We start from the raw sequence: 26,840 nt of genomic DNA, 5'->3' as shown, positions 1-26,840 counted from the left end.
TCTCTCTCTCTCTCTCTCTCTCTCTCTCTCTCTCTCTCTCTCTCTCTTCTGTATATATATATATACAGAAAAGCAATCATACATATAAGATAAAAATAAATATATTTTAAAAACATAAACTTCCATGTTGAGGAGATGATTTAGTGATTAAAGCACTTGCTATTCAAGTGTGAGGACCCACAGAACCCTTGTAAATGTCAGGTGGGTGTTCCAGTCTGCCGGTAATTTTAGTCAGGGAAGACTGAGAAAGGGGATCCCCAGAGTAGAAGACTAGACATATCAGTGAGCCCTGGGTTTGATTAAAAGACCCTGCCTCCATGAATAAGGTTGATCCACAGCACCAAATAAACTGAGTATAGAGGCAACTACCTGTAATCAACACACTTGGGAAGTGAAAGCCAGAAGATCTAAACTTCAAAGTCATCTTTGGGAGACACAGAAAATTCTAGGGCAGTTGGATCCATTAGACACTGTCTCAAATGTTTAAAAAACTTTAAAAAGCCAGGAATGGTGATGCACACCTTTAATCCCAACACTTAAGAGGCAGAGACAAGTGGATCTCTGTGAGTAGGAAACCAGCCTGGTCTACACAGGGAGTTAACATACAGCCAGGACTACATGATGAGACTTTGAGTCTAAATAAATAAATATAGAATGTAAACAGAGAAACGTAATTATCTTCTTAGTGGCTGGAAAGTAGCTTGGTTCTAAGATAAAGACTTTGATCCCTCAACTGTTTGTCACAGCTGAAGAAAAGAGACATAGGCTGGCACAGTTTTCTTGCATAAGAAGCACATAGCTCAGGATAAGAAGAGTGAAGAAAAGGGCTGGATGCAGACTTGGGGTAACCTTAGGAGTGGGAAGAGAGCAGGAGCTGAGGCCCAGGAGGAAAACTTGGGAGAAAAGCTCAGTAAATGGTCTTTTGCATGTGAAGAATGGGGTGTTCTTTAAGGTGCATCTCCCTGGGCCTCTCCCAACCCCCATTAAGAAAGAAAAAAATGGTGAGGTCAATGCAGTGAGTTATTAAGCAAAGCTCATGAAAGGACTGAGGTTACTGTAAGTGAGGGCACAGAGAAATCGTTAAACTATACCACTCTATGAGTAGAAATGAATATTTATTGGGAGATCAAAACTGCCAGGGCTGTCTCTTGGTGTATGAGATGAGGCAGGAGAATAGTAAAAGACAGGGAAAGTCTTGTCAGTTTTAAAGGGGTGAGAGGCCAAATCTTTTAAGTTCAGGCTCCATTTTTGAGAACCTGACCTAAGTTTGAACTCAAGTAAACTAGCAGGCTGATACCTAACATTAGTTTCCATATAAGAGCAGGGCACAGTATCCCACACCTGTAACCCCTTTCCTGGAGAAGCAGAGACAGGTGGATTACTGGAGTTCAGGCAGTCTAGTTGTAAGAAAATTAGGCAGACAGACTTGACAACAGGCTGGGACTGCTTTATTGGGCCAGCAAGGGGCCCCAGCCTTTCTTCCGGATGAAGGTTGAGCACATTTAAGAGGCTGGGGGGACATGTCTATATACATAGGTAGCTACTAGGAAGTGTGTGTGTGTGTGTGTGTGTGTGTGTGTGTGTGTGTACATGTATGTGCATGTGCATGTGTGAGAGAGTATGTGTGCACATGCATGTGTGTGCACACGCGAGTGTGTGTGTGTGTGTGTGCATGTGCATGCATGTGCACTAGTGTGCTTATGCAAGTGGGTGTATGAGAGAGTGTGTGCATGCACACTCCTTGACTGGGAGCAGGGTTGGTTGTTTTTTATACCCAGGCTTGTTGTTCCTACGGGTGGAGAGAAGAGTCATGCTGGGGTTAAGCCATTCTTTATGGCTAGTGGTTTTTACCCAGGACAGCTTGACTCAGTTTCTCATGACCTGAGGATATCACCCAACACCACCCCATTAGTGAACTCCAGGATTATTGAGAGACTCTGCCTCAAAAAATAAAGCAAAGAGTGGTAGAAAAAAAAAGCAATGTCAACCTGTGGCCTCCGCATACGCACATGTGAGCATTCACAAACACATGCACATGTTAACACATGTAGACACACCAAAACAAAACATTTTTAAGGAGGAAAAAAGGAGAAATTATACCTTTTAAAATAACCTGCATTGGAGTAGGCATCCGTCATCTTGACTGTGCTTAGCTCTCAATCCCACCCCCCAGGCCTAGCACACAGCAATTGCTGCTAGAGCTGCTTTTCCTTGAAAAGACATCCAGTGGCAGCTTTGAAGTCTTAGAGAGTGTCCCGTGGCCAGCACATGTCAGTAGCAGCCCGCTGCTATGAGCTCAGCAGTCCCTCAGCAGCCTGCCTCCCAGACTTGATCCTCTCAGCGGGCTAGCTGCAGGCCCAGGAGCTCCAGAATAGAGGGGAGGGACCTACTAAGGGGGCTGCAAAGAAGGCATTATGATTCTTGTGGTTTGTGTTCTTAATGGGAATTTCTCTGCACTTAGCTTTTTTTATCCTGAACCCAGTGTTGCACCATCATCCTATAGGAATGGTGGTCTCCCTTCATCCTGAGTGCTCTTCGTGAGCTCTATGTTCTAAAATGCTGGATTGACCATCTTCAACTTTCCCATAGATATCAAAGCACTTATTAACATTGTTAATATGTTATGAGCTTTGATAAGGTTTTGTTATTTCATTTTATGGACAGTAACACAGCAAAGTGCCTGACGTCTGACAAGATGATCCAATCCCCAATGCTCCTGAGTCCATGAGAAATCAGTTCATCTCCCAAAGATACCTTGCTTTCTGGTCCAGATGGCCAAAGCTGTCCTAATGTACAAAATAATCTACCAGTCTTTAATGCCACCTACTGAGCAAGAAACCAGCAATTCCAACCCTATAACTTGGGGGGCAGAAAGAGGCCAAGTTGAAATCACAGTTCTATATCTCTTACCAACTGTGGATGCTTGGTTAAATTGCTTTACATATACATCTGAGTCTTGGTTCTCTGCAAGATGACAGATATGCTGGCTGCCTGCCTATATAGTTCCCTTTTTTGTATCCTACAACAAACTTACTTGTTACATGTCATCACATGCCCAGATAGGAATACCTGCCTGCCTGTCCAGACTCTCTATGCTGTGGCTGAGGTTTCTACCCAACAGGTTGATAAATCAGAGCCTGGGATTTCTGGAGAGCTTTCAGTCCCTGGATGAGTGCCCGCTACCTTCTTTCTCCTTCCACCTTGTACCCACTTGCCACCCTCCTCTCCCTCCAGACTTAAATTCTTCTTATATCCCCACTATGTTATTTCTTAGAAGCAGTTAGAAATTGAAATGGGAGCCCTTCCCTCCTTCCTTTCTTCCTTCTAATGTATTAAAAGACTCATTTCCAAGTATCTCTGCATCTCTAGAGAAGCCTGCCCAATCGTATATATAAGCCTAAAGTTTGGTGTATTTATGCTCTCAGAGTCTCTCCATGTTTTCTGAGTGACTTACCATCTGAATATGGTCCAGACCCAACTTCCTTGTATCACTCTTCTTAGTCCTAGAGATGTTCAGCGTCATCTCTACAAGTGGGAACACAAGAATGGTCAGGATACCTAGCCTTTCCTTTTGATCCACTGTGCTCACTGGTGAGCTTTCTACCCAGCAAGCTGGTGATAACCCCATCTGTAGATCTAGCATCTGCTGGAGAGAGGCAAGTGAGGTTAGTGAATTTGTTCCCTGCCTCCCCATCATGCAAGCTGTGTCCTCTCAAGTGAGCCTCAGAGCTTCCCAAATTGTCTTCTCTAAACAGCTCTCCTGTTTGCATCCTACCTTCTTTCAAGTCTTTGAGCCTACTCTGGTTATGGGATGGCAGCTTCTAGCCCTGGCTTACTGCACTGTCCCTTAAGAGTCCCTATATCCCCTCTGACCTTTGGAAACAGGACAATTCAGAGGCTTTAATGGCTATTTGAGTATGCCATATTTCTGAAAATGCTCATACTAATGAGATGACCCAAATAGTCCATTTGTGTTTCTAAATAATGTTCTCCCTATGCCTCAGGGTCCAGAGCTCATCCCCACACCATCCTTTCTTCAATCATGTTCAAACTTACCTATTTTGAATCATTTCCCATAACTCTGTCTTGTTCTGACAATGACTGAGTGATACTGTGAATGCTGATGCCTTAATGGAAGAAGGCTGGCACATTGACAATTTCCATAAATAAATGGCATCATCTTCCTGCATGATGCTATTGGACCTAATAGTCAAATAGTCCATCACGGTTCCCACAGACTACATTAATCAAACAGAGCAGATTCACCTGAGAAATATACACCCCACTTCATTATTTCACTGAAGAATAAACCAAAAAATATTGCAGAATATTGACATTTAAAAGCCACTGCTGACTAGGGCATATAATCTTAACTTTGCCTGAGGCTTAAGTAAATGCAAAAACTTCTGGCTCAGATTGGCAAACACGAGTTTATGGATGGCCCTAAGAGGATACAAATGGTCACTCTTTTCCAGGGCTAGTGTTTAGCTTCTTGGGCCTTAAACTTGCTTTCATAGTACCCTGAGTAAATACTGATTTCACAAAGAAGTTGAGATGTGAAGTAAAACTCTAGTCTTACTAAATTATAGTAAGATGTATCGCATGGGAACACCCATGATATTATGGGAACCAAGCAATATTATATAAAACTGTCTAGGTGCAAGAAATGGGATGAGGTAGTACTAAGCCATAAGCATTCTTTTTTTTTCTTTTATTTTTATTTTTACCAAGAAGAAGTAGTTACATCAATGTCAACAAGGAATTACATTGTTTGATATATTTACTTATGGTCTCCAAAGCAAAAGGTGGCTGTTGTTCTAGACATCACAGCTGCATTCAAAGTCAGAAGAGAAATACCTGCTGGACGAAGGGGAGGGGGAACGAGAACATACTCACTTCCTTTTCATATGGTTTTGCTTTTTATCCAGATAGTGTCTCATAAGCCTTATTAGCAAGGAGTGGGCCGTGTGATTGCTCCAGTTGTTAGGGTAGCTGGGAGCAGCTGTCTCTCCCATCACTAACCTATGGAACAAAAAAGCACGGCAGTAGCTTTGAAAAGCATGGCATGTACGGAGGTAGACTACACAGATCTCCTGTTGAGGATGAGGAGAGTTAGCTGAAAAGCCTCTGCTCGTGGTACCTTCCGGCCATGCTGTGTGCTTCCCAGGGGCTCCAGAAAATACTGTGCAACGAGGAACACCAGGGCTGGCCCTGCCAGCCCATGTGAGGACTTCATTGAGCGTTTTCATTTCCTCTCTCTGTCATTCACGGCCATAGCCCTAGATCTCTCGTCCTTCTAACTCCGTGTCATGATCCAACTCTCAGAAGAGCTGGATTGACAGCAGACACCCATGTAAGTCAGTATCCATGGAGATAAGTAACATTTCTACTAATAGAGTATAGGGAGAGAAGCAAGAGAAAAGGCTCAGACGTCTCTGACTCATCCCTTTACACAGTGAGGATGTTCCCAGCCTGCCTATGCACCTCTTACTTCAGAGCCTGCATCCATCTCTAGTGAACACTGCCAAAGCTGGTTTTAGATAATTTTTTTTTACTTATTTTGGGATTGGAAAGGAATTGATTGTTCCTTTCACTCGCTGGTCTCTGTCACCTTCACCATCTGACTCCATAGATCATGCCATAGGCAGTCTGAGCTTTTTCTGCTGTAGGACCTAGAAGATACTGTGTTTCTTTTTGTTTCGCTGTTTGCTCATCTTGTGCTTCCTGAAGGAGACATCTTATACCGATCCTTCGGCCATGTGTTGGCTTTACAATTGCAGCTCTCAGAGTTAAGGCCTCGCACACAGCATTCACTCTGTAGCATGATGCCCTCTGCAGAGTGGAGTTGCTTTGTTTGCATAACTGTTTACTTCACCTTCATTTTCTATCGTCTATTCTGTGATTGGCAGTCTAGCAGGTATTGGGTATCTCACAATGAACAAGGCGTTCACAGATGCTGTTTTTATGTGAAACAAAATGAGAAGTCAGAAGTGCTAAGTTTTAAGCTAAAGAAAAGAGGCTCATTTCATCAGATTCTTCTGTAGCCTATAGATGTTACGCTGAAACACAGTCAGAGACTTCAAATCAGCATAGCCTTTTCTATATGCACTAGATATTAAATATGAGGATGGGTACTGTCAGCTAATATGTGCTGTTTGTCACAGTGTTTGTGCCACCCTCTGCTGATAGCTGCCTCCTGAGATGGTGACTCTAACCAGAGCCTGAAACCCATGGAACTGCCCTGACAGTGGTTGTGTGCACAAGGCACACTTATGGAATATTCACACCTGTGTTAAGTCTTTACTGTCTTCATATCGGTTTCTGAATGTATTTGTGCTGAATGTGCTCCTTCCTATTTCCTGGCGCCTGCCCATCTATTTTCTCACCAGAGTAATGAATCACTTATCTGCCTTCCTCTTTGAAAGTAAAAATTAGCAAAGCTCCAAAGCTCCAAAGCTCCAAACAGACTTAACTACATCACAGACTGGATATAATCTTTAAACAGATTATAACTGGAAATAATGACAGTTTTCTAGTCTGTCATTTAAGAAACCCTTTCCCAGAGACCTCATAGGTGCTTTAGAAGGTTTTATTCCCTGAGACTTAGAATGGGAATGGCAAAGCCATAATGCACCTCAGACAGACACTATCACAAGACTTTATTTTATAAAGAATAAAATTAATACAATTAACTCTAGAATAGTGAGGTCGCTTTATTAGGTTGGACAAAGCTGGAACTACAGAGCAAGACTCCTCCTGTACCCTGTGAGGGCTGGTTCCAACCGCTACTCCTCCCTGCATCCTGCCTGGTCTCACTGGCTTCCAGAGCTAATTTTGCCCTTCCATGTTCTAATTGGCATCCAGTTCCTTAGCTTTCGTCATGTGTTATCACATGCAGCGTCCTTCTCTCCCTTTTCTCCCCCAGAGAGATTTTTTTTTTATATTCTTGTCAGTCTGTATTATTTCTCTGTTTACATAAGTGTTTTTATTTTGTTTTTTGTTTTTTCAAGACAGGGTTTCTCTGTGTAGCCCTGGCTCTCCTGAAACTCACTCTGTAGACCAGGCTGGCCTCAAACTCACAGAGATCCACCTGCCTCTGCCTCTCGAGTGCTGGGGTTGATTAAGGCATGCACCACCACTACCCCATCCCTTTTTTTGTAATTTTCAGTTAGCAAAAGAAGAAAACAGGTATTTGTGTCTTTGGTTGTCTATGCTCAGTACTTAAACAAAAAAATGAGATCTTTTAAAAATCTCAATCCTATAAATATGCCATAAAAGGAGTCGTTGTCCAGAATGCTGGGAAATCTTGAGTGTTTTGGTCTTGAGTTGTTTTAGGGTTTATTTTGGTTTGGGTGGTAAGGGACATTTTAGTATTAGCCTACACATAATCAAATACCTCAGAGATGGGCTCCAAGTCCAAACACGAGCTTTGTTTAAGCTACATATATATACCATACATACATAACCTGATGGTGACTTTATACATTGCTAATCATTTTATATATAAAACAAATGTTCATAGTATGAGGTGTTCCGCTTTTATCTTCATGTTAGCACTTTAGGCTTTTAGACTGTTGCATGTTCTGGGTTTCAGACCTCTGAATAGGGATGATTGAAGTACAGAAGTGTAAACAGAAACAGTGCTGCTGATGTTGACCAGAATGAATATTAAAGCACTTCCAGGTAGCAGAAGTTTGGGAATGATTACATAGAGGCCCTCAGGACTTTAAGAAAACATCTAAAGTTTCAGAGCCTTCTCTAGTTTCTTTGAATTGATAAAATAGCTAGCGCCTGTTGGGCACAAAGGTGTGGCCTTGAGACCTTCCCTTACTGTAGTCTTCTCAAATGTTCTAACAACATCAAGAGAAGACAAGCCAGTGGCGAGCTAGCCATGGTCAGGACAAACGCCTACTTCTCTCTGCTCCTCTTGTCCAGCAGCCTTGTTTGTCTCTAAGGCACAAAGTGCTGGAAACTATGCAAAGGTGCCACGTCACTGACGCCCAAGCAGGGATTCCGCCCTAAGACCAGGCAATAGCAGTTAAACAGCTGCACCAGTGTACTGTGTAAGCTGTTCAGGAAAGAAAGAAGCCTCCTGAATCCCTGTGGAAAACCCAAACTCTGGAGAAGACAACTGGCAGGTATCACGAAGGCATTTGTGCATCCAAATAGATGCATGGTGGGTGAGATTTAGGACCATATTTTAAGAATTTTCCCTATAAACATTCTACACTCAAACCTTTCCAACAAAAAAAACAAACAAACAAAAGTTAAAAAGTAAAAAGAGAATGGGAAGAATTGTACCAGTTGGTATAACACAGATATAAAGGCATACAGAAAGCTTTGTCACTCTCTTCTCTTTCCTTGATGTCCCACCCCTAAATGCCATGGACTGTTTCCCTCAAGCAACCGAGATGCATATCTGCTGCTGGAGCCAGGAGCCAAGTTCAGGCACGGCACAGCTTCTGAGAGCTGGCAGCTTATCTAGCCTTTGATCTTCTTCTCCAGTCTGCAGCGCTCCTCTAAGGTACAAGACAGGACAAGTGCTCAGGCTGGGCGAGTATAGCTGCAGGCAAGCCTTTCTCCAATGCTGAACTGAGAGGCTTTCGCCTGCCCAGGCCCAAGGGCAGCAGCTGGCTGCAGCTGCTTGCCTGCTACAACCCACAAAGGACTCTGGGTATTCTAGTGGCTTACGATGGGTGTTGCCCAACACGGGGCGAGCTGGAACCTGGGACTAAATGGAAAGTAGACATGGTCAGATTGCTTTTTGAACCTAGCCTCTGGGGACCTGTATTTCTTTTCTTCCATCTCTTTCAGTGACATCTTCCTCCGGGCCCTTTAGGAAACTAATGAGCTCATTTGCTTTTCTGAGTCCTCCCCCCATCCTTGTTCAAGATCTCTGGCATGAATGTAAGGAAACTCCCTGACTTTCACTATCAATAGGGATGCAGAACAATATTGCTTCCCGGAGAGCTGGCCAAAAACGTATACTTTTTAAACGTGTGTTCTCGTAGGCCCAAGGTTTTCACTTCTAGAACTGCATCCTGAAGAAGTGATTACACAAGTATGCAGAAATGTGTTTACAAGAATGTTTCCTGCTGCTGTATTAAAAAAAGACCTGACACAGGCATCCATTAGAAAAGGATCAGTTAAATAATGATCATGCCAGTAAATGAGGAAACGTGCTGCAGCCACCAAAAACAAAGCTGCAGAGTGAGTACTGCCTGATAGATACAAACAGGACAATTAGAACACAGAAGGATATCCAGAGTGAGTACTGCCTGATAGATACAAACAGGACAATTAGAATACAGAAGGATATCCAGAGTAGGAGCCTGCTTATGTAAAGACAGAGGATTCCAGCATTTGTATGTACACACAGACTAAAACGAAAACCGGTGAGATGACCCAGCAGATAAATTTGATCGCTGTGCAAGCCAGACAACCTGAGTATAATCCCCAGAACCCATAAAGGGGAAGGAAGAATCGACACCTGAATGTTGTCACCTAATCTCCACAAGCATGCTGTGCCATGCACACTCACACACACACACACACCAGAGAGAGAGAGAGAAAGGCAGAGATAAACACTCCAGCTGACAGCAACTCCAGCTGACAGCAGTATCTCTGAGAAGAAGCATGATCTATTTTTTCCAAAGGTTTACAGCTTTACAAAGCAGACAGTATCAGAACCATGTATGATATTAGGTAGGGTCCAATTCTCTTTCCACCCCCGGCCTGACTCTATCCTTAACATTTACTGGAACAGTCAAAACCCAGGACTACTAGCTGTGTATAAAGACAGCATCCTACATACCTGCAATCTTATCCAGGGTAAGGCGCTATAAGATAACCACCCCCTTCCATCTCATCTATCTCATCTCTTGTAGCTTCTCCAAGATGGAAGACAATAGCTTCAGAAGCCACCCGAATCCTATATATGACTATTGTAAAGACAGCAAACAGCAACTTTTTCTTGGGAAACACACACCCATGGGTGTCTTACACTTTCTCTAGTGACTCTTGTTCTTTTTTCTCTCACGTGCTTTTTAAGACTAAGTGTGTGTGTGGGGGGGTGCCTATAGGTATGTGCACTATACATGTGCAAGGCCCACACAGTCAGACAGAGCATTGGATTCCCTGGAACTAGAGTTATAGATGATTGTGAGCTACCACGTAGGTGTTAAGAACTGAGCCTTGGTCCTCTGCAAGAGCAACAAGTGTTCTTAGCCACTAAGCCGTCTCTTCAGTCTCATCTCTTGTTCTTAACAGTACCTGCCACTCCCAACATCCATGCTTAATATTTATGTTTAAAATGTCATTCAACATACTGCAAGCTCTTCTCTGAGAAGCCCACACCATACCCTTGAGTATGTCTGACTTTTCTTCTGCATATTCCTCTTTTTCTTAACCTCTTGCTGAAGTTTTATTAAAGTATCTTTATTAAACTTCAACTTCAAACTGCCAGTTTATGAAACTTCCTGCACTTATGCCACAAATCTGTTTGGTTTGAGCCACAGTCCCTAACAGGCAGGCTGTGCCTCTCCCTCTCTACTCTCCTTGACAGTAGCCACTATAACTGTAGCTTTGTTATACATAGAAAAAACTGAGACACCAACACTTCACCTAACAAGACACCTGACACTCTAGCTGCTGGAGTCTAATGCCGGTTGGTCTTTGTCTCCACGTCTCATCTTTGATATAGTGCAGGGCAATATCTAGAGCAGTGGGCTGGGACCTCTCATGGGCTCTATTGAAACACTGGCTTTGGAGAAGCTGAATTTGTCCTTACATGCATAAAAGTCTACCTTTGCAAACTATGAATAGCTGTAACTAAGAATGGCAAAGACATGACCAGGCATAATTATCAACACAAGAATATGTACCCAGTATTATGTTGGGCAGGTTGAAGAAGAAAAGGGAAACAGAATATATCATCTCTTCTCACAAAAATTTCCCAATTAAGGGAAAAGAATAATCCACAGCCCTGTGAAATAATTACTGGACCTACTCCAAAGGTAATTGCTATGTTGGGTAATAAGAATATAAGTAAAGAGTAAGCAGGCCTTTAATAAGACAGAGTTCCTACAGAGTTCCACTCTAGCTAAACCTGAACTGCTCTATGTCATGGGCCCAGAATATAATAATAAAGCATCAACTATAAAATCAGTGTAAAAACTGAATGGGTATGTGTTTGGAAAGATTCTTAAACCTAAGTGCCATGGAGTCTGGGGTCAAATTAAAATTCCTTGCTTTGGGGCTAGGGTTGAGCTCAGTAATTAGCATGAATGTGCAGAGTGAACAGGCCAAGGGATTGGCCCTGGATTCAACCCCAGAGCCTACCCAGAAATCCCTGCTTTTGAAGCCTAACTGCCTTGGTACTAGACTGCCCTGGACCATCCCATTTCTGGTTCCGGAGTAAGTAAAGATGGCTTAGCTCTGAATCCTAACTGCTTTTCCGTTTTATGTGCAAAAGCACTTAAAGACAGAGCGGAAAGAGTGCAATTTTGATTTCTCTGGTATTCCCTGTACTGTTCTTCATATGAATTCTGCCGCTGATTCAGTTTGAATGGTATCAGCTTAGGGGCATCTGTTGAGCACTGAAATTAAGAGCACAGTGTCTGCCAGGCAGATGAGTTTGGATCACAGACCTGCCTACCATGGCTATATCAAAGAACCTAACTTCTCTAACATGCCTAGCAATTGTACCAAGACTTGTCAGATAGCTTTGGAACATGGCATAAATAATCCATGTCAGGCATTTGGCATGGTGTAAGTGGTCAGTAAAGTTGTCTGTGACCTATAATAAAGCAATGCAGCAGCTGGAGAGAAAGTGGATACAGATGATGTATCTAGTGTTGGGCATTAGGTAAAGAAAAAGAGACACCAGCAGCCTCTCCCTCCAGGGAAAAGACAGGTGAGGAGAGCAGGAGAAAGCAACAGAAAACTGTTGAGAGAAGACAAATTTAAGTTTTATAAGAACAACCCATGGCACTGACAAGGAAGGGAGAGTCAGGATGTTCTGGGAGGATTTCTCGAAAGAAAGCATTATCACATTTTAAAATTACAGGATTTGTTGCAAGTTGTTGCATTTCACCCTTAAGTTCCCTAAGGATGAGAATGAGTTTGGTGTTACATAGCAAGCGCTCACTTTGGTTTTGGCACACAGGAGACATTCACACATCCATCCAGTGAATGAATACACAGACAAAGGAGAGACTCTTCAAGCAATTAAATAGGCAGCAACACGGTTTTCAGTTGTGTGTGTGTATGTGTGTGTGTCCCCTGAAGGAAGTGAAAACGAAGAGAAGGAGCCAACATCCTGTTGGCTGGAAACCTCACCTCTCTGGTGCCAGGCAGAAGCTGAGAAGGGGGCAGCCATACCACTGGGGGTGGTGCTGAGTCATGGTGAGGAAGCTTGAACTGGATGCTAAGAAACCAAGAATCTGTTAAGAGTTTCATCAAAGAGAGGAGATAATCAGTGCATATGTTCACAGTTCACTCTGTATTATGTAAAACACCAGTGACATAAATCCATTTCAAGAATAAACACCTTACATTCATATAATCACCCTCTGGCCATGAATATTGTTTCAGCTGTTTATTCCTCTGTAACAAATCATCCCAATGCCTAGGGGCTTCAAGTGACTTATTTCTTATGAGTCTGTAGTGGATCAGGACCAATTGTGGGGGTTCCCCTGAAATCTGCAAGTGAGGATCTGGAGTGTTCAGCTGAAAGCCCAGAATATCAAGATGATTTCATTCTCAAAACCCATTCCACATGATCTCTTGTCTTTTAGGCCTAGTGCAGACTCCTTTGTGGTAAAACAGAGGGCCAAGAGGGCAAAGAGTAGCAAGCAGCTTCTTAAAGTCTAGACTCACACATACATTAAGCTTTTCCTGCTGAACTCTAAAGTAGGCAGACAAGCCAACACAAGAGCAGCCAAAATGAAAGGGGAAAAGGGTCCATTCATTGACAGAAAGAACATCACAGTGCTAGGGGGAGGAAGAGTGCCTGGCTGCCACTTTGGGAGACTATCTACCAGTCTGATATCTACTATCTACTAACTAGCACAGACAGTAAGTTGTTGGATATTTGCAGTATTTACAGGAAAATTGTATTCCAAAGAATTTTGGAACAGAGTCTCCAGGATAAAGGTCTTGCCTAGCATGTACAAGCTCTTGGATTCAATCTCACCATCTAAAAATTAAAAAAAAAAAAAACAGGAGAAACAAAGTGTCTTAATCTCTCTATATATAAATGAAGTGGAGTGCCTGTATCACATAGCTTGTCTGTGTGCTGGGAGACAGGATGTAGGGGACACTTCATGCTACAATCTAGTGTTTAAATGACAGGAGTTGAAGGAAAGAAGATCCCAGACCAAGAAAGTGGTTTATGTTGCCTTGAGAATTCTGCAGCTAACATCTGTATAATTAACTTCAATGTGAACTCTGTTAAGTTCAAGGGGGTTTATTAAAATACAATACTTACATAATCTCACATCCTAGGACAAGAGGTGGAAGTAGGGTCAGATGGGTAGACACTCAAGACCCAGCAGGACGCCTCACCAGCACAACAGCAAAACACACCAGTTTACCCCATAAACCACAACATCAAAACCGAAAGAGCCAAATCTTTTGTCAATTCAAAGAGGTGGATCAAGAATGAGGTCAAAATGGAAGCCTCTCCTCACACTGTGGTCATGTGTGCCTGAGACCTGGGTCTCATTCTGACTCAACACCTTTGAAAAAGGTCTCTGGCTGAATAACAGCAAGCTTGTGAGTCCCCTAGTAATACATACACACACACAAAATACACACTCACACACACACAAAATGCACACTCACACATTCCAGCCCATCTTCCACATAGCTGCCAGCTTGTCAGCGAGCCAGCTTTCTTAACATTTTTTAGCCCCAAGCCAGCAATAGATTCTGAGCATGAAACTTGGTTTCCCTTACTGAGTGGGTCCTTTTGAACAAGTGAGTCCTTACTGGTATGTCTTAAAAGGTTAAATAGGCAGCAAGTAGGGACAAGAACCAAGCAAACCTGGAATAAAAGATATCAAGAATAGCATAGTAACCACTATTATAGAACGGTGTATATGTGTACATTAGCACGCGCGCGTGCACACACACACACACACACATGAACATGTGCACACACTTGCTTGTGGGAAAACCAAACAAGTGGTAGAAAAGGAGAATCAGTAAGAAGATATAAACAGTATGAATGGCATCCTCCAAATGAGGCTAGTTACTCTCCAGTAAACATGCAGGAGGTGAAAGTACTAGTCAGGTTTTTACCTTGAACAGGTAGAATGCTGATTCGGTCAGATAGATGTAGAGAAGAACAGGTTTAGGAGTAATCAGAAACTTCCCAGTAGAATGTCCAGGGTGAATAATGAGCTCAATGGAGAGGTCTATGCTAAATATATCAAAAACTAATAGAAGAGGAGGCATGGGCAGATGCACCCAGCGAGATCTAATAAGAAAAGCAACCCAATCCAAGGGGCTACAGAGACCATATACACTTCACAGTAAATCAAAATCAGAAGGGGAATCCTAGAACAGATGCCTCACTGGGAAAGTAGGAAGCTGTGGGCTCCCTATAGACTCATAGACTCAAATGCTTAGTCACCAGAGAGTGGTCATTCAGGGGTGTAGCCTTGTTGGAGGAAGTGTGTCACTGGGTGTATGACTTGGTTTCAGATGCTCAAGCCAGGCCCGGAGTCACTCTTCCTGCTGCCTGCAGACCCAGATGTTGAAATCTCAGCTCCTTTTCCAGCACCATGTCTGCCTATATGATGATTTCATGCTTCCCACCATGACAATAATGGATTGAACCTCTGAAAGCCAGCCCTAATTAAATGTTGTCCTTTATAAGAGTTGCTGCAGTCAGAGAGCACTAAGACAGTCATACCCATATCTGCAGGGCAGAGAGAGCAAATAAATTATACTCTGTATGCTTGATTTGCTACAAAACAAGTTTACAAAAGCCAATAGAATGGGAAACCTATGCAATTTTTTAATTTGAAAGAGAGGTCAGGTGCGGTGGTGCATATCTTTCATTCCAGTAACTGGGAGTAGAAATAGGCAGTTCTCTGTGAGTTCAAGGCTAGTCTGGTCTACACAGTGAGTTTCAAGACAGTCAAGGTTATATGAAGACTTATCTAAAAAAGAAAAAAAAAGAAAAAAACCCAAACCAAAACTAAACCCAAAACCAAAAAGTAAACCTAAAAAACTTGAGATACCAAAAGCAAGGTGCTAGGAAACTAGTGGGACTCCATTACCAAGTATGACATGCTTCTTCACCCAGCAGCACTCCAGGCTTTCATTGTGAAGAAACAGGCATTTGGATTAATGGGCCATTACTTTAGTTTAATATGAATCCACTTGATTGATATGTCAATTCTCAAGTGCCAGAGTCCTCTTTGGTATTTCCAAAAGTAAGGGCCAAACTGATGACCAACTGCAACCCAGGGAGCTGGGTTAGAAAGCTATATGAGAGCCTTCAGCTTTTCTTCAAGCCTTCACATTAAAATGCATCAAGTAATTTTATCAAAAATCAATTAAAAACTGAAATATGAATCCATAGGAGAATCCATTATTTTTATTTTTGAGTTATGACCTATTCTGAATTCAAAAAATCTACTTTGGAAAATACCTCATTGGGTGTTGACTTACTATTAAAAAGTAAGTCATCAATGTCTGAGTATAATATAGAATACACAATAAATTATATTTACATGCACTGACCAATTATCACACACACAAGGTAAAAAAATACAGTATTTTATGTACATTTTTAAAGATTTACATTTTCACATAGGTTTATAAAGTTAAAAATTCTCTGTACAAAACTTCCCGTGTACAGAGTGTACACATCTTCATCCTTTTGGCTGTATCACCACACAGAATTGCTTTAAACTAACACCACAAACACTGGAGGTCTTTCACTTCATATTCACATCTTGGCACCCATATACAATACATTATGAAATGTGAATTATTATAAAACAATTAGAAAGTAATCATGCAGATATTTTAATACAAGAAAGTGAGATGAGCTCAATCAGCACTTATCAATTCCATTTCCTGTTCTGCTTTCACACAGGTGCATGCAAAACTAGCAGATTATGAACTTTTTAGATAACACTAAAATAATGCTACAGCCTGACAATGCTTAGGTATTAAGAATGCAACTAACAGTCCTAGCTTGATGGCAAATTCTGCTTCAGCAGAAAGCTCAAGACATTTATAAACTAAAATTCACAAACATGTCAATCTAATTCTTAATGTAGAAGATCTGATCAGACAATACACCATCATTAGAAAAACAGAATCGGTGTTTGACACTCAAGAGTACTGTAGTCTCTGTTCTGAGAACAGGGGAGAAGGAAATCTAAGATAAACTACAAAAGGATTGCCCTCTGGCCCTGCTAAGGAAGCCCTTGCACACTTACAGACTATTAAATAAAGACACCTAAAGGCTCTACAGTTTCAGACGGGCTACACTATTAATCTTTAAAAGTCCTGAAAAGGAATAAAGGTATCAGCACCTCCCCTCCTCTCCACAGATAAATGTCAACAAGAAAATAAAGTGCCAATGTTTAAAGTACTGTTAAGAGGCACTAACCCATTTGATGGCTTAGGATTAAATATGAAAATAGGCCAGATCTGATCTGAATAATAAATAGAAGGTAGGTATTCCAGTCTGTGAATTCCTGTCTAGATGGGGGCTGGACTAGAAAACTACCTACTCCCCCATGTATTGCTTTGAAACAGGTACACACACTTTAAACCCTGACACAGACATGTGAACCCTAAGGTGGAAAGCACAGTGTCTGAGCCACTTGGAAGTCAAAGAAGAAGGTGCACTCCTGATTGCTGGGAGGGGAGCTGCTCAGACTCTCCTCTCCACAACTCATGTCTTCACCAGAGTCCTCACTGAAAGGAAAAAGACAAGAGGGTGTCATTGCTTAAAACATACATGACTTTAGGCAAAATAAAACAGAGCCTGCTGCAGTTTACATAAATATTATATTCACAAGTTAATCATCATTGACACAGCTGAATTGAGTTTAAAGTCAAGTCTATTCTCATGATAAGATATTCTTTTCTTAATAATAGTTTTTATTCATTCATTCATTCATTCACTCACTCATTCATTCACTCACATACAGGGTTTCTTTATGTAGCCCTGGCTGTCCTGAAACTTACTATGTAGATCAAGCTGGCCTTGAACTCACAGAAATCTTGCTTCTTCCTCCCAAATGCTGGGATTAGTGCCATGTACTATCATGTCCAGCTAACAACACTTTTCTTAAGAAAGCTGCACAAAGTGCCATCTAGTATGTCTGTACTATTAACTGTAGCAGAAGTAACCACAGAATTCTGAGTACCTGCATCCAGCGATTAACTGTGGTCTGTTTAAAGGTCTTCCATGTAAAGCTACTCCTTCACTTGTTCCCTCAAACACCAAAGCAAGAACATACTACGAAATTAGTTTCTGGTCCTTAGCTGATAGCACAGAACAATCAAATTTAGTAAAATTCACTTTATAGAGATAATTGATGGCACTGGCAAAACTTGATGTCTCTCTGTGGAATCTGCATGATGGCTCCTGTGTTCTATGCCAACCAGAAAAGGCTGGGTACTGTTTCTAATTTTTTTGTTTTAATAACTGAACTGTGTCTCCAAAGTAAAATGAGAAGATAAAAGTATCCTTTGAGGTGAAGTTTATAAATTGTCTATTTTAAAAACTACTAGTTAATTTTCTGGCTTGAAAAACCACTTCCCTGTGAGGGATTTTCTCTTACAACTCTCCACAGGGGATTTTATTTCTTCTTTTTGAGACAGCATCTCACACTTAACAGGTGAACTCATGCACAGCTCAGGATGACCTCAAATTCCTGGCTCTCCTGCTTCCAACTCCCAATGCTGGGACTACAAGAATGTGTCCATTCCTGGTTTAACAGTGTTGGGGATCAAAATCAGCACTTCATACACGCCACAGAACTTTCTTTTAATTTTTAAGTTACATGTATTTACTTATCTCGGGTGACAGGGAAGGAAGAGGAAGAGGAAGGGAAAGGGTACACTGTGTGTCACAGCATGTGTAGAGAGGGAAAAATCACTTGCGGCAGGTGGTTCTCCTTCCACCATGTAGGTTCTGGGGCTCAAACGCCAGCTTGTCAGAAACTAGCCTTATCTGCTGAGACATCTTGCTAGCCCTTATAGTTGTTTTTTTTTTTTATTTGTTTGTTTGGTTTTTTGTTTTTTTACAAAACCCATCATTACATTTAGTCTGTGGAAGACACCTGCTTACCTTTCACTTCCGTCAAAGCATCCCCCCTCTGGGATAGTGGGCAACTCAGGAACACTGTAGTAGCTGTTGTGGAGGTTTTGCGCAGTGCGCCGTGAAACAATCCAAACCAGCTTCTTCAGATCAGGTTTGCAGCATTGAGGAGAAGAATATTCTGCTAGACATTTAGAAACCAGTTCCCTCCAGTAAAAGAATTCACTGTCGCTGATCTGGGTAGAAAGATGAAAATGTTTTAACAATGGTTCTCACACTTTGCTACCCCTTGAAGTCACACAGTAACTGATGCCAACGTATCCTGATTTAACAGATGAGAATATGACCTGGGTGCTAAGAGTCTCTAAAGTCCAACAGATCATTGTAAAATGCTGCCCAAACATGGAGACTACTGGTTGAAATAACACTTCAAGTGTTATTTGATTCCTACTTACATAGGAATCAATCCACAAAAAAATTAAGCCTATTCTAAGAAAATACTGACCTAAAGCCAAGTACACTGTTTAGTAGTGCTGAACAAAAGAAATTTAACATCTGTTATAAAAATTATTTTCTTTCTGTAATAAATGTTTCTTAAACAAATCAGTTTCAATTACTTTTAATATATATTTTTATTATGACAGAAAATACACACTAAAGTTAGCACTATCAAAAAAAGAAATTCCCAAGGGCAGGTCCTCCCCACCTGGAGAAGGCTATTTGAACTGATCCCAGTAAACATGAAGATGGTTTCACGTATCACTGCCATGCTCCAGTTCAGAGACAGAGAGACCTGTGACAGACAGAAGCTAACATCTCCGCTAACATAAGGCTTTTGTTCCTCTTTTACAGGCTCACCTAGCCCACGGTGTCCTTGCATTCACTGTGTAGACTACATTGACTTCCAGCTCACAGTCCTCCCACCTCATTCTTCTCGGTGCTGGGATTACACATGTATGCCATCACATCTGACTTAAAAATGGATTCTTTCAAACCATTCTGGCCTCTGTATTCCACTGAAGCTGGCTATAGCTTTAGCTCTTTGTGACACGGCAACTACCAGTCCCTCCTCACGCTATACCCACATGTCCTCAATGAGCTCCTTCGATTCTCATTACAGAAGGCCTTTCATCAAAACTCAGGACAAACTCTAATTAGGGTGTGGGAGGGGGCAGAGGGAAAGGGAGAGGGAGAGGAAGAGAGGAAGGGAAAGAACACACAACTTCATGAAGTCAGTTCTCTCACTGTGGACTGAGTCCACATTGAGAATTTCACAAAGGACTGTATAAAGTAACACGGATAACTGAAATGGTTATCCATGTTTCCCTGATTCATCTACATACTCGGCTTCTATAAAGCTACCTTTTGAGACGGATAGTTACCCTGCTTGGGACTGCAGCCCAGATATTCAACCTGCAAGTCCACCCTAAAATGACTTCCCGATCTTACTTAGCCTATCCATTTCTTAGCATAAGCCTTTGCAGTCCAAACCTTCGCACTCACAGATGACGGTCCAGGCTCCAAGTCAGCACACTTCTCCTGGATTACCTTCTTCTTTGCTTTTACCCCAGAGTAATCTCATGTTCAACATTATCTAACGCTAAGTCACAGTATAACAAGCATACCATTTCATGTTAAATTTTGCATTTCCTTAACCAGACTAATACTTTAAGGAAAAGCACTGGGCTTTTGTTTTGGTTTTCACAACTATGGAAATTTACAGAAATGGCCCACCTAAGGAGCTTTTCAAAAATCTGTTAATGACCTTTGGTAGTGCTACTGCGATGACTCAGCTCTACAGATGCAGACAGGAGGATGTCCTCGATCACCTTAGTGTATCTAGTGCACTTTCTGTTCCACAGCTGAGAACACTCATTGGGAATATAGCTAACTCTCCTGCCTTTGGGCATGCCTAGCCCATAAGTGTACTTGGAATACGTTGTAATGCATAGTTGAGGACAAGGACAGCTATCCTGGATAGGGCACGAGTCCCCAGAACAAGCACCTGCATTCAGAAGGAAGCTAAGTCACAGTTTTTTCTGGCTTAATATTGTCTGGGTCAAAAAACTGTAACACCTGACACATAAGAAAAAAATACACAAAGACACTGAGAATTTCACAAAGGATTGTATAAAGTAATTAAGACACTACAAGAAAAAAAAAAAAGTAAACACCAGAAAAGATGTTTGCTTTTAAAAAAAAAAAGATATTTACCTTCAAATGTTTTTTAACAAGCAGGAGAATTTCCAGCAATTCTACGGATTTTATCGTTTCTATTTCCAAATTGAGAAGGCACAGAGCTAATACAGATGGCTACAAAAAATAAACAAACATTAGGAAAAAAATCAAACTAGGATCTGTAAGACATGTAAACAAGAAACAGACTCACTTTTGCTTTTGAGAAGACAAGTCGGCAGTTACAAGCTTTCAGCTGAGCTTCTAGCTTATCAAGGCTCAGAATGTCCTTCCTGAACAAAGCAAAGAGATATGTTAAACCTGCAGAAAAGTTACTTCATTTCTAAGGACTCAAGTTCAAAGTCTGAACAGAGTAAAACACCAATTTGTTGGCAATCTAACATCCTCCCGTTCGTAGCAGCCACGCTGAAGGCCTGGGGTTGCTCCACTGAGCCCCACTCACCTTTCTGACGTATGACAAAATACAATCGCATGGTACAAGTGCAAAAAGTTTAAGGCAGTGGTAGCTTCCAGCTCATAGTGCAGTTTCTCTGAGATGATTTTCTCCATGCGTTTAATGTCAGACGCTGTGCATTTACACTGACTGATCCGGATCACGTCGTGCGTGAGGGGAACATCACATTCTTCTTCTGCTAGTCTGGCTGCCAACAAAAAGCAGCAGACTCCAATGCAGGACAGGTGTTTCGGTTTCACCTAGAAAATATAACACAAGGAACCAATCAGCACTTTGATTTGGCAACAAAAGATGCTTGAGATAATGTCATGCTGCATCTCTTAGACGCACTCACCTTTACCACGATTATTTTTACATTTTAGACCACCGTAACCTCTCTTTAACAACAACAAAAATGGCTATATAAGCATTTATTAAATTTAAATTCAGGTTAAAAAAAATCCCAAACCTGGTTCAAAGGCTTGCTTTCTGGCACTGAATTATAGTTTGTATTTCTGACTTAGTAAACTGCGAATAGTACATCTTCCCTCAAAACAACACTCTGAACACACACTCATGAATACATACCACACACACTCTCCTGCTTGAATAAAGGGAAACTATTCTGCATCTTCTCTTTTTTGTACAAAACTCTACCATTACGTGATGTAATCTTGCCCAGGAGAAGCACCCCCAGTAACCGTGCAGGACATATGTAGCTCTGTGGTGGACAGATGGCTGCCCTTTTCTTTTCAAAGGCCCTAAAAAGTGACCCAGCAGCTGACAGCGATGCTATTGGCCAGGGAATTTCCATGTTTTTAACAGCTGCTGCTGACTATTACTAAGACTGTGGCTGCCTGCTTTGAAGGGCCTTACAGGGAAGGAGCAGGTCAACTTTAGCATAATTTTATACTTCTTTGTCCTGCTTCAGTGTTTAAACCACGGAGCCGCCAACGGAAATATAACAAATGAAACTGACACACACACACACACACAGACACACACTCTGCAGTATTTTATTTCTATAAAAAGTCTAGCCTCTTTTCTCTCAGTTTGGGTACTTTTATAAATGAGCCTGTAACAGATATTATGGTATTTTTCACAAAATGAATTTTAATAATTCTTATCACCTCCCAAAACCCCTGTAAACACATATACTGAGTACTTAAAGCATAGTGGTCTTCCTTTGTAATGTCTTTCAAGAGAACATATTTAAGAGGTACAGCAAAACCTTATTTAAGATGAAGAAATACAATTTTTCAGTCTCTCCAGTATGAGTGATCACAATTCTGATTACAATCAGGAGGCTTTATTATATTTTATTTGACAAATATTATTGAGCCCTGCATGTGTTAGAGACTATGCCAGGCACTGGCCATTGAAAACATGTCGATCTGTCAGAAGTGGAAGCAAACACTTTTGACCACAGCACTTGGGAGGGGGAGGCACAGGCAAGCAGAACTCTGAGGTTCGAGGCCAGCTGAATCTACACAGCTAGTTCCAGAATAGTCAGAGCAACAAAGAGAAAAAAAATAAAATAAAGATATAAAATATAATGTAGATTTTACAAAAAGCAATTAAATACCTTCATAAGGGCCAAGAATCTATCCAAAATATTGACAGCCAGAACAAAAGTTTCAGTGCCAGATCCAAAAAAGTTAGTTAAACTTCTTAAGTCTTCAACTTTAGCATTTCTCAGTCTTGAACACAAAGTGTTATCATTCTGAAATTAAAAACCAAGAATCAAAGTTTATTTTCTTAGAATGGAATAGAGAAGTTCAAAAACTACTCTCCCTTTAGCTTTCACCATTGTACTCGTGACCTCCTAAGGCTATCAGAATATGTTCAGATACAATAGATAAATTACTGTTTGTAAGCTTCATCCGATACAGAACTTTAGCAACTCAATATAAGGTGAAGTGTTACCCCATTCCAGGCAGTTACAATAGAATGTGGGTTCCTTGATGAGGTTTCTGTTTTTTAAAATAATTTAAGATCCTACTAGAAATATTCCCTAGGAATTTCCCAGCACCAGAAGAAACGCCTCTACAGTACACTTGGCGTAACTTCCACATTCACTAAAAACAAAAGCATAACCCTGTGTGGGTTCAGATTTTTCTTAGTACAGGGAGGCCAATTTTGAATTTAACTTTGTAGCCTTTGGTACTGACTCAACCGAGGAAAAACAAAAAGTTACCGTCCCCCAATTCCTACCAATTCTCCAATTTACCTCTGGGGTAGCCTCCATCAAGGTCAGCCCTTTTTCTCGAGGTTGGTATCTCTGTTCTTGTTCCAGGTAGAAGTTCAACAATCCGAAAAGCTGAACCCCCTCGCCACCTGCCAAGTGCTCGGCCCCCAAATCCTTCATCTGCAGCAAATACACCGCGGCCGATTAAGAATATAATCCGGATACAAAGGGAGTGAGAGCAGAAAGAGTTGGCCGCGATCCCTCCAGCTAGGGGCGCCCCTGCTCACACAAGCCAGAACCGGGTGAGGGGGTCGGTCCCGTCGGCCAGCATCAGGGGAATCCTCCCCTAAAGACAAGGAGGCGTGGCATGGAGAAAAGATCTCGGTCACCTCCGCTGGCCAGGGCTAGTTCTGACCAGCTCTGTGGCCGACAGCGTTTGTCAAACAGGAAAACTGTCCAAGGAGCGTAATGTCTCCAGCTGTCCGCATCACCTGGACAGGACAGCAGGGACTACTGCCTGGACTCTAGGCCCCAGAGGAAAGCGGGGGACCGGAAGACTGAAGCCACCGAAGCGGGTTCTGGGGCGGGGCGTTGCACAATAGGAGAGAAGGGAGGGGGAGTCTCGAGACTGAACAAAGAACTGGAAGGAGGAGGCTTCGGAGCCCCGCCCCGGGAGCCCACCTCCAAGCTACCCCCTCCGCTTCTGCAACTTAGACGAGCACCGCAACTCGAGACAGGGCGGCCCACTAGCTTGGGGGGTGCTGGGGGGACAGGGGAGTCCGGTACGCCCGCGCCGAGCAGGAGCCTAATACTTCGGCTCAGTAACGGTGCGGAGCCCCAGGGCTGTCAACCCCCGTGTGGCCTCAGAACATCCCGGAGACCCCGTCAGTCCCTCGGCTGCGGCTGGAGGACTCCACCATCGTAGCAAACCGCGATCCAGACCCGGAGCCAGGAAACCCGGAGCCACCCGGGAGGCCCACTCACCGTGTCGGCCCCGGCGTCGCGGACAGGCGCGGCGGGGGCGTCCGGACCCGTCTCTGAGCTCGGGGACCAGCCTCCTCAGCGGCGCCCCGAGAGCCTCATCCGACCTCCCCGCCGCCGCCCGGCCTCACAGCCCCGGCCGCATCCTGCTCCTCAGCGGGGCGCTGCGCGCGCCCTGCACCTCCACCTCCTCCCGGCTCCGCCGCAGCCTCCAGAGCTGAGCAAACCCCTTGTTTTTGTTTTGAGTCTGCGACGCCCCCTAAGGGGCGGGGCGCGTGACTCGGCGCGGAGGGATCCTCTCTCTCTCTCTCTCTCTCTCTCTGGATCTGGGGAAAGAGTCCCTGCTCCAAGCCTCCGTTCTCAGCCTCTCTTAGCCCCTTCTGTTCCTCTTGGCCTTGACAAGCCAGGATCTAGGATGGGGAGTGGAATCTGGATTCCAGCCTCATTTCAGGATGGAACCGGAAGGGAGCAAAGAGGAGCGAGCCGGTCGGAGAGCGGAAGGAGACCGCTTATAACCGCCTCACACCTTTTAAAGGTCCCCCGATTTGTTTTGTTTTCGCTGTTTTGAAAAGTCCGCCCAAAGTAGCCGGCTCCCTGATTGGACACGGGTGGGGCAAGCCGACTGCGGAGGACTTGATTTAACCTCGAATCTGGATTGGCTGGCCGATTGGCTCTTGCGTCCTTGGATTGGCTCTCAGTACATCCTGAGTCTCTTATCTTCTTGGGGGCCTTAGCAACTCCGGGGTCTGGATTGCGCATGCTTGGGTGGGTGGAATTTGTGGTGCTCGGTTACGTGCCGGGGTCCACAGCTGCCTAAGAGCTCTAGGTCTGTCTAGGCGAGGCCCGATTCTGTCGCCTCGGGTCACACCCCCTGAAGTCCGGGGTCACATAACTCTGTAATAGCGTTTCCACGAGTGCAGAAGGGAGTCCTGAGCACCGGTGTAATTTGCAATATACAGTCAAGCTATAACATTTTGAGATACTTAAAGAGATATTTGTTTTAAAAAAAATAAAATCTGACTCAGGAAAGAAGCTAGATTCAACCAATTGGTTATACAGCTGAATTGTTGAAGTTGGGCGGTGGGTAGTAGAGACTGAGTTACAAAATTGTTAATGTGTTTGTGCACCTTGAATTTTTTTCCCCGTAATAAAAAGTTCAAAGGAGGGACTTTTCAATAAAAACTGCAGATTGATGAGGGTATATAAATACCTAATAGGTATAATTGTGTGCTTCTAGAGGTTATGGTTGTACTGTTTGCTTTCGGTTTTAATGAAGGCTCCCACAGCCGCTTGGTTCTTGATCGCCCATAAATTATCATTTATTGTCTATTATAATTAACGTTGTTATTAAGCTGACACCTCTTCTAAGGTAGAGCAAAAACCAAACCAACTAGATGCCTGAGGCAGGGCTAACGTTCACACGGAGTGGAGTATCTGTCAGGAGGTAGGAAACGTCTCTAGGTTGTTTTGGTTTTGTTTGTTTGTTTGTTTGTTCTGTTTCCTCAGATCTCTACCTCCTACCAAACAACCAACTTAGCACCTTCATGAATTCTAAACAGCTAGCCTTTCTGAAATGAGTTTTCTGCTCTTATGTGTGTTTTCTGAGAGTCACTTTGGACCTTATAAACTACTAGAGAGCTCATAGTCCAGCTTAAACAGCTGAAGAATTACTCAAATAGATGGCTTTGTGTATTAGCTGGACCGAGACTCAGACATCTGTTTGGAGCACAGAGCAGCAGAGGAAACGAACGCCAAACGGCTAGAGCTAGCACTCCTGTTTCAGAGGGGTGTGGCCTTGATTTTCGACCATAAAATAAAATTAGCATACCACTTATAAATGATTTACAGGTTACACAATTTTATTCAAGGTGTGACTGATCTTTTAAGCATTATTTAAATTGTTACTTCAGTGACGTACATCTGGATGAAAGTCCATGCTAGTAAACACGCACAGCAATCGGCGACTTGTTTAGAGAATGGAGCTATGATTAAAGTTCAGACATACATCTTGCAACAAGGTAAAAGCTCAGCTAACAGGGTTCACAAAGAGAAAGAAGCAACCGAATGATAAGATATACATGACAGAAGTTTAGGTGTTGAACATGAAGGCTGGGGAGAATTTTGTGTTCCAATGGGCAAAGGTAGAAAAGGAGCCGAGTCTATAAAATAAGTGATGTGAAAGAGGAAGTGAAAAAGAATGTGGCAGGAGATTTTATAAATAACATACTGTATGAGACAAAAGGGAAGAGAGCCAGCCAAGTGTGATGGCTCATGTCTGCAGACCCAGCACTTGAAAGCCTGAGGCAGGGGGATTGCTGTGAGTTCAAGGCTAGCCTAGGTTACAGAGGCAGACCTCGTCAGAAGCGGGAGAAGAGAAAGAAACAGGAAAGATCTAGAAATTTGTCCTTAACCCACTAGAGGGTATGAAGCTATACAAAACAGATGCTGATTTTTACATGATGTGGACAGTCCTGTAGAGTGAGATGCTTTATACTGGTGAACTCACTGCTCAGCACAAAAGAGTCTAGCTTTCCACCTCTGTCCATTTAACTCTTTAATATAAAAAGTCAGCTATCCTTTAAAAGACTGGCCCCAAATTACATCGTCTCCCAATTGCAACCTCTGGAAAATTATGATTTCCCAGGAAGTGAGAAGAATTGCTCCAATTTTCTCTTTGCTAAGTCTCTCTGTCTGTCTATAGATAGATAGATAGATAGATAGATAGATAGATAGATAGATAGATA

The 26,840-nt window shown here is 42.7% G+C and overlaps 1 protein-coding gene across 1 annotated transcript; it reads right to left on the bottom strand.

The window, feature by feature from the left end:
• Positions 1-15,590: 15,590 nt before the first annotated feature.
• Ccng2 (cyclin G2) lies at positions 15,591-24,324 on the bottom strand. The gene is made up of 8 exons (XM_028789162.1): positions 24,100-24,324; positions 23,158-23,295; positions 22,513-22,650; positions 20,937-21,187; positions 20,688-20,766; positions 20,513-20,611; positions 18,329-18,534; positions 15,591-16,947 (listed from the first exon to the last, which is right to left on the bottom strand). Exons 2-8 carry the CDS (start codon positions 23,293-23,295, stop codon positions 16,824-16,826), a joined length of 1,035 nt encoding a protein of 344 aa, XP_028644995.1. The 5' UTR covers positions 24,100-24,324; the 3' UTR covers positions 15,591-16,823.
• Positions 24,325-26,840: the final 2,516 nt, after the last annotated feature.

Source organism: Grammomys surdaster, unplaced genomic scaffold (genome assembly GCF_004785775.1).
Source record: "Grammomys surdaster isolate TR1022 unplaced genomic scaffold, NIH_TR_1.0 125793, whole genome shotgun sequence".
Lineage (NCBI taxonomy): Eukaryota > Metazoa > Chordata > Mammalia > Rodentia > Muridae > Grammomys > Grammomys surdaster.
This window is presented reverse-complemented; position numbering and strand designations above follow the sequence as displayed.